This window comes from Etheostoma spectabile, unplaced genomic scaffold (assembly GCF_008692095.1).
Source record: "Etheostoma spectabile isolate EspeVRDwgs_2016 unplaced genomic scaffold, UIUC_Espe_1.0 scaffold403, whole genome shotgun sequence".
NCBI lineage: Eukaryota > Metazoa > Chordata > Actinopteri > Perciformes > Percidae > Etheostoma > Etheostoma spectabile.
Genome location: NW_022605603.1, coordinates 53,619 through 62,715, shown reverse-complemented (window position 1 = coordinate 62,715; position 9,097 = coordinate 53,619). Strand labels below are relative to the sequence as shown.

At 37.4% G+C, this 9,097-nt stretch overlaps 1 protein-coding gene across 1 annotated transcript in view; it reads right to left on the bottom strand.

Annotated features, from left to right (window-relative positions):
* LOC116686615 (calcium/calmodulin-dependent protein kinase type II subunit delta) overlaps positions 1–4,205 on the bottom strand; it is a gene marked incomplete in the record, with an annotated part of 176,474 nt that extends 172,269 nt beyond the window's left edge. Inside the window, 2 exon segments of the mRNA XM_032511637.1 lie at positions 151–245; positions 3,856–4,205. Of these exon segments, the coding sequence (XP_032367528.1) occupies positions 151–245; positions 3,856–3,917 (157 nt within the window).
* Positions 4,206–9,097: the final 4,892 nt, after the last annotated feature.

The following is a 9,097-nucleotide window of genomic DNA, read 5'->3' as shown; positions in this document are numbered from 1 at the left end:
AAAAAAAAAAAAAAAAAAAAAGGGGAAGTAGGTTTGAGGGGTGACGGGGCCGAACAAAGATCACGCCGTGTCGCCGACAGAGTACACACACACCGTAACATGCTGTGAAGCAGCATGAGATGGACGCCACGCTACGGGGCATGTACTCACCCCGGGCAGACAGCTTCTTGGTGTTGATGATCTTGGCGGCGTACTCCTGTCCTATGGAGATCTTCATGCACCGTCTCACCACGGAGAAGGCCCCCCTACGGAAGAGTTCGGCATCAGGCACAGTTCCAGTACAGCCATCAAATAGCACTTTTTAAAAAAAAAGGGTCATTTCTGTAGTTTTTTAGCCATGATCCTATTACCCCATGCATTGGTGTTTAAGTAACTAATGTGGGCAGTTGGTCCAGAGCAGCCTGGACCTGGACCCAGGAACGAAGCAATGGAACCTAGAGGGCACTTTGCCAGTTTCATCCACTAGAAGTTCTGTTATTGCCGCTGACAAGCTCAGATTTTTATATTAAGGGTCTGACCTTAGTGGTCCCTAATACTGTATCTGAAGTCTCTTTTATATAGACCTTAGTGGTCCCTAATACTGGATCTGAAGTATCTTTTATATAGACCTTAGTGGTCCTAATACTGTATCTGAAGTCTCTTTTATATAGACCTTAGTGGTCCTAATACTGTATCTGAAGTCTCTTTATATAGACCTTAGTGGTCCTAATACTGTATCTAAGTTCTTTTATTAGACCTTAGGCCCTAATACTGATCTGAAGTCTTTTATATAGACCTAGTGGTCTCCAATAATGTATCTGAATCTCTTTTATTAGACCTTAGTGATCCCTAATACTGGATCTGAAATCTCTTTATATAGACCTTAGTGGTCCCTAATACTGATTCGAAGTCTCTTTAATAGACCTTAGTGGTCCCTAATAACTGGATCTGAAGTCTCTTTATATGACCTTAGTGGTCCCTAATACGTATCTGAAGTCTCTTTATATAGCCTTAGTGGTCCCTAATACTGTATCTGAAGTCTTCTTATATAGACCTTAGTGGTCCCCTAATACTGTATCTGAAGTCTCTTTATATAGACCTTAGTGGTCCTAATACTGTATCTGAAGTCTCTTTTATATAGAACCTTAGTGGTCCCCTAATACTGGATCTGAAGTCTTTATATAGACCTTAGTGGTCCCTAATACTGGATCTGAAGTCTCTTTATATAGACCTTAGTGGTCCCCTAATACGTATCTGAAGTCTCTTTTATATAGACCTTAGTGGTCTAATACGTATCTGAAGTCTCTTTATATAGACCTAGTGGTCCCCTATACTGTATCTGAAGTCTTTTATATAGACCTTGTGGTCCCTAATACGTGATCTGAAGCTCTTTTATTAGACCTTAGTGGTCCCTAATACGGATCTGAAGTCTCTTTTATATAGACTTAGTGGTCCCTAATACTGTATCTGAAGTCTCTTTTATATAGACCTTAGTGGTTCCTAATACTGTATCTGAAGTCTCTTTTATATAGACCTTAGTGATCCCCTAATACTGGATCTGAAGGCTCTTTTATATAGACCTTAGTGGTCCCTAATACTGTATCTGAAGCTCTTTATATAGACCTTAGTGGTCCCTAATACTGTATCTGAAGTCTCTTATATAGACCTTAGTGGTCCCTAATACTGTATCTGAAGTCTCTTTATATAGACCTTAGTGGTCCCTATACTGCATCTGAAGTCTCTTTTATAGACCTTAGTGGTCTCCTAATACTGTATTGAAGTCTCTTTTATATAGACCTTAGTGATCCTAATACTGGATCTGAAGTCTCTTTTATATAGACCTTAGTGGTCCTAATACTGCATCTGAAGTCTCTTATATAGCCTTAGTGGTCTCCAATACTGTATCTGAAGTCTCTTTTATATAGACCTGTGATCCCCTAATACTGGATCTGAAGTCTTTTTATTAGACCTTAGTGGTCCCTAATACTGTATCTGAAGTCTCTTTTATATAGACCTTAGTGGTCCCTAATACTGGATCTGAAGTCTCTTTATATAGACCTTAGTGTCCCTAATACTGTATCTGAAGTCCTTTTATATAGACCTTAGTGGTCCCTAATACTGGATCTGAAGTCTCTTTTATATAGACCTTAGTGGTCCCTATAACTGGATCTGAAGTCTCTTTTATATAGAACTTAGTGGTCCCTAATACGATCTGAAGTCTCTTTTAATAGACCTTAGTGGTCCCCTAATACTGTATCTGAAGTCTCTTTTATATAGACCTTAGTGGTCCCCTAATACTGGATCTGAAGTCTCTTTTATATAGACCTTAGTGGTCCCCTAATACTGTATCTGAAGTCTCTTTTATATAGACCTTAGTGGTCCCTAATACTGGATCTGAAGCACTTTTGTGAACACTTAATGAACAGGGCACATTTCAACACTACATCGTGGTTTTCTGAAGTCGGAGCAATTCCACTCACCTTGCTACACACCCCCACCCAAGGGCTTACTTTCAACAGGTGTTCATTTTAAAAAAGGTGTGCAGTTGGAACGTAAATGACTATGTGCATAGTGCCATTGCAAGAATTTTCCTTTGGCATTCAACCCCCCCCCCCCCCCCCCCCCCCCCCCCCATAGACTACAGAAGTAGAACTCCTATCCATGATTTGCACACATTCCTGAAGACAATGCAGAGCAGTGATTGGTGTAACAGCTGCCAGGTATTTAGTCCATGTGATAAATGATTCTTATCATCATATCATATTGATCTTTATCCAATGACATAACTTAATGTGAGCAACACCTTCCCACAGCTAAAATGTGTTCATATATGACATTACATTTACCTGACTTTCCATTACTATGTATATATCAGAGGCCACATTCCTCTGGAGCGACTAAGATAGAAGTTTCTTGCTCAGGACCACATGGGAATCGAACCCAGAGCGCCCACGCCAAGGGCATGTGTCATATCCACTGCGCCGTCACCACCATTTGTCGTATATAGACCGACGTTTTTATATATTTATTGCAGAAAACCTAGCCTGGCTGTTGGACATCGCATGAGAAAACAAAATCGGTGGAAATTTGAATGGACCGTGGTGTGAATGCGCCGTAGTGTAGCCTAGTACGGGCACACCGGAGGAATTCCAACGTTTCGCATTTCGCCCAAAAAAAAGGGCGGAAACTTGTCAAAACACATACCAAATTACCGAGAAACACATTTAGAGTCCGATATATGTTGACATGCCGTCTTGTCTCGTTTAAAAAGGTGGGCTTTATTTCACTGCAGCGGACTGAGAGCGACACAGGTGACACGTCCCCGCTGGCCTGCGTTGCTAATCACACCAAATTCCGTCCACATTTCTGCTTGTTTGCACATGCCTTGCCTGTTGACAGAGGTACAGGCTGTTAAAGCGTCATGTAAGATTATTGGCAGACATTATGAGGTGCCCTTATATATTCGGCATGCATTCCATGGCACTCAGTCACGTTGTCTTTTCTTATTTTTAATTAATTCAACTTTTTTTTCCCCCCCAATTGTTCATTAGTGAACTCCTCCAAAATACACGTTAATAATATAATGGGCGTTAACCAGCAGGGACAACCGAGTGAAAAAAGACAGAGTCTTTAATATAGTTCCACGCTCTTGTATCACACAAATGTACAAGTAGACGAAATTTAATTTAAAAAACAATTTAAAAAAGAAGGGAGCTCGCGTGACGCCCTGCTCTCCCGCGCTATCACAAAACATCACAGGTAAGCTAGGCGGAGGTCTCTCGCGGAGGGTATCGACCATACATACTAAAAGGCGCGTGACAGTTAAGGTTCACACAAACTTGTGAAGAAAATATTAGTAAAATGAGGAGAACTTACTTCCCCAGCTCCTCGTACAGCTGGTACTCGTCGGTGAACCTGGTGCACGTCGTCGCAGCCATGTTAAGGTGAGCAGAGAGCAACTTTGTAGCCTGAGTCGCTACAAAAAAAAAAACACACCGCGAATCCTCCTTTCCTCCCGCGGGTCCCGACGAGCCACTTGTCGCGTGCCGGCGGCGGAGAAGATAAAAGCAAAAGGTAGGAATTTACTTTGTAGCCTTAACGACTCCGGAAAGGTGTGTAACGTTAAAAGGTGTCGCTCCTCCCGGCTCGTGCTCGCAGACCCCGGTTCCTTCTGGAGCTGACAGGGAAGTCGCGACCTGCTGCTGGGTTTGCCTGACACTGGATTACTTGGCCGTAGTCAAGACAGACTATATACAATATCACGTATCCGGTGGTGTCCTTTCAAAATAAAACTCCAATTAACGCATTTTAATTCCGTTGCTCTCTTAGACTTCGACTTCTCTTTATTGATCCTTTTGGGATGACCCAGGAAACACAGGAAATTGAAAAGTTCCAGCAGCAGTTTTAGCAAGAAAAAAGAAATAAATTAAAAAAAAGACAGTGTAAAGACAACAAAATAACAATAACAACAATAAGAACATTTGTCAAATAAAACAAACAAAAGACCATAAATTATTATTAAAGTGTCAGTGTTTTAGTCCAGTGTTGAAGTGATAAAGTGACCAGGTGTGAATTTAAGTCCAGGTGTGTATGTATGTATGTATGTATTATAGTGTTGCATTTGTGTATGTTGTATGTAGTATGTATTATGTATGTATGTGGGTGTATATTATGTAGTAATATGTATGTCATGTATGTCTGTATGTATGTATGTAATGTGTGTACTTGTGTATGTATGTATGTTGTAGCTATGTTGTTATATTGGATGTAGTGTATAGTATGTATATGTATATGTATGTGTCTGTATGTATGTGAGTATGTATTGTTTGATGTAGGTACTTTAGTATGTATATTTTGTTGTATATAGTGATGTATGTATGTATGTTTTATGTATGTTTGTATATAGTGTATTAGGTATGTATGTAGGTGTGTGTTATATTTTAATGTATGTCGGTGTGTATTATGTATATGTCTGTATGGTATGTATGTATATGTATGTATGTATGTATGTAGTGTGTTATATGTATGTTAGTATGTGTGTATGTGTGTTGGTTATAAGTAATATGTATGATGTATGTTTGTATCTAGTATGTATGTATTCTGTGTGTAATGATGTATATGTATGTATGTATTTATGTATGTATATGTTGTATATATGTATGTATTTATGTATTATGTGTATTGTTATATGTCTTGTTGTTTGTATGTGTGTATATATGTATTGTATGTATGTATGTGTGTGTATATTGTATGTACTGTATGTATGTGGTGTGTATATATGTATGTATGTTGTGTAATGTGCTTGTGATAGGATGTATTATATATGTATGTATGTGTATGTTGTGTATATATGTATGGTAGTTATGTTGTGTATATATATGTTAATGTATGTGTATGTAAGTTGTGTAGTATGATGTGTGTATTGTTGTTGTATGTTTGTATTGTGTGTATATATGTATGTATGATTGTATGATAGTATACTCATATGGATGTCGGATGTCCGTGTGTAAGTATGTAGAGTGGTATTATGTATGTAGTATGGGTGTATATGAGTATGTATGATGTGTGTGTATTATGTATATGTAGTGCTGTGTAATGTATGAGAGTATGTGATGTGTAGATGTAGCGGTGTGGATTTTTTATGATTGTCTATAAGTGGATGATGTGGTATGTAGGTGTGTAGTAGTTGTATTATGTAGTGTGTGTGTATGATATGTAGGTCATGTAGGTATGTGTGTGTATGAATGTATTGGTGTATTGTATATGTATGCGTTATGATTAGTGTGGTTATAGTGTTGGTAATGTACTGTGTGGGTATATGTATGGTTGTAGTACTTAGTAGTGTGTATTCTGTAGGGATGTGTGGGATGTACTTGTGTATGTATTGTATGTTTATGTGTGTCTTTGTTGATGTCTTGTGTGTGTATATATGTAAGTATGTATGTTGGGTTGTATGATATGTAGGTATGTATGTATGTATGTGTGTGTATTATGTCTGTCTTTATGTTTTGTATATCTGTCACTGTCTGTTTGTCTGTGTGTGTATAGCGGTCCTTTCTGTCTGTCTTTGTGTATAAGTGTAGGTATGCCTTCTTTCTGTGGGTTATATATGTAGTATGTAGTTGTATGTTTGTATATCGGTATGTATCTCTTATGGGTTTTCTGAATAGTGTGTCGTACTGGTGTGGGTAATATATTTGATAGTATATGTCCTGTTATTTAGTGCTAACTTGTGCTGTATATGCTCGTCTTTATGTTGTTTTGGTTCATTTATGTTAGTTCTGTTGTCTGGTCGGTATGTATGTGTGTGTATCTATTATGTCCTGTTCTGTCTGCTATTGAGTGTTATATCGTTATATCCTGCTGCCTGCTAGAGTGTGTGTGTCCTCTCTGTCCTGTCTGTATCGGGACGGTGTTGTATTTAGTGCGCTATGTCTGCTATGTCTGGTGTATATATGTATGTATGTATTGTTGTGTATTGTCCCCATATTATGGTACAGGTATGTATGTATGTATTGTTTGGATGTTATCTATTTATGCGATGTTATGTATGTGTGGGTATCATGTATGTATGTTGTGTTTATTGTCGGTGGTATATCGGTATATATGGTTATGTCATGCGGTATCTCTGTCTGTGTTGCGGTCTCTATGTACGGTCTGTATGTGTTGATAGATATTCTTGTATCTATGTGTCTGTATGTATAGTGATGTGTATGTATGTATGCTATGTATGGCGTCTGTATGTATGTGTGGCTCTCTTGTACTTGTCTTGTTTGTACGTGTGTGTCTACTCGTATTATGTATGTATGTATGGTTTATCTATGTCTTTGTATGTTGGTGTGTATATCTTATGTAATGTATGATGTATTGTGTGTATTTATGTCTGTTAATCCTAATGTATTTCTGGATCTTGTTTGTGTAATTATGTACTCGTCTGTATGTGTGGTATTACTATGGTATGTATTTCCGTTGTATTTAGTGCTGGTGTATTATCTGACTTGTCTAGTCCTGTTGTGGTGTATATATGTCGATGTTACTGTCTCTGTCTAATTTGCGTGTGTTTCTGTATATTGATGTTGTGTGTCTATAGTTATGTATGTATGTATGTATTGTGTTATATCGGTATTCTTCTGTATGTGTGTTTTCTGTGTGTAGTCATGTCTTCTTATGTATGTAATGGTGTTGTCTATCTGTATGTCTGTCTTCTGTGTGTGTCTCTGTAGTATGTGTTTTATATATGCTTCTGTCTGTCTGGTGTGTGTCTTATGCTACTTCTGTTGTATGTGTGTCATGTATGGTTGTAATATGATCTATCTGTATGGTATGTCTGTAGGTGTGTATTACACGTATGTCTGTCTGTCGGTCTGTGTGTCTCTATTTATGTCTGTCTTTTTGTGGTAATCTCTGTATGTATGTCTGTTTTTTGGTATCTATTGTCTTTCTGTCTGTATGTAGTGTGTGGTATATATTTCTGTCTGTATGTTTATCTATTCTTTCTTTTTGTCTTTGTGTGTCTATATGTCGTCTGTACATGTTTGTGTATATCTGTCTGTCTGTAATGTCTTTGTGATATAGTTGATGTGTTGGTATCTATGTATGTCTCTCTGTATGTCTTTCTGTTTTGGGTGTGTATGTATGTGTGTGTGTCTCTCTTATGTCTATATGTAACTTTATGTATGTTGTTGTCTGATTCTGTTGTATTTCGTGTGTGTACTCTGTAGTCTTTATGTCTGTATGTATGTGTTTGTCTATCATGTCGTCTGTATTTCTGTGTGTGTCTCTCTGTCTCTCTGTCTGTATGTCTGTGTTTGTCTAATTATTATGTATGTAAGGTCTGTGTGTATGTATTGTTTCTTTTCTTCTTCTCTTTCTGTCTGTCTGTGTTTCTCTCCTTTATGTCGTCTTTGTGGTCTCTCTGTCGTGTATTTATCTATTCTGTGGCTGTGTCTATCTTCTTTCTGTTGTATGTGTTGTATATCTGTATGTATGTTGTAGGTGTGTATGTATTTGTGTCTACTCTGTCTAATGTTATGTTGTATGTCTGTTGTGTGTATGTTTTATTATGTATTTATTTATGTATGTATTGTGTATCTCCTGTATTTCTGTATTTATGTCTTTGGTCATATATTTATGTCTGTAGTGTGTGTATATAGGTCATGTATTCTGTCTGTGTGTGTATTATGTATGTCTGTAGTATGTGTGTTTCTCTAGTATGTATTTAGTCTGTATGTATGTGTGTCTGTCTTTTGTCTTTGTCTGTCTGATATGTCTTTGGTGTGTGTACTCATGTATGGTCTGTCTGTTTCTGTCTTTGTTTCTATATGTAGCTAGTATGTATGTGTGCTGTGTATGTATTTTTTCACCAACTTATGTATTTATGTTTGATGTGTATATATGTCTTTTCATGTATGCTTTGGTGTCTATATGTCTTTCTGTCTGTCTGTCTGGTGTCTCTATGTATGTCGGTATGTCATGTGTGTTGATATTCTTGTATGTATGTCTGTTTTCTCTCTTTATGTTATTCTTCTGTATGTTCTGTGGGTCATCTCTTTATGTCTTTCTGATTGTGTACTCTATTTATTGTCTCTCTGTCTTCTGTCTGTGTTGTGTATATATGTAGTCTGTTCTTTGTGTGTATATCTGTTGTCTGTATGTTTGTGTATCTCTGTATGTCTTTCTTTTTTTTCTATCTGTCCTGTATGTATTTTTTTTGTATAATTATTATGTCGTTTGTGTGTCTACTTTGGTATGTATTGTGTATCTATGTCTGTTCTTTTGTAATGTGTGTGTATATCTTATTTATGTTGTCTGTATTCGGTCTATATTTATGTCTGTGCTGTATGTGTGTTGTCTCTCTGTCAGTCTGTATGTGTGTGTTATCTATGTATGTCTTTATGTGTGTGTCTATATTATTTAGGATTTGTGTGTATCTATGGTCTTGTATGTCTGCTTTGTGTGTATACATTTGTCTGTTCTGTCTTGTGTGATCTCTGTATGATGTATGTATGTATGTGTGTGTCTCTATGTCGTCTGTTTTCTGGTTGTGTCTCTAGGTATGTTATGTAGGTGTGTTATATAGTATGTCTGTAGGTCTGGTGTGTAATCTCGTATTTATGTA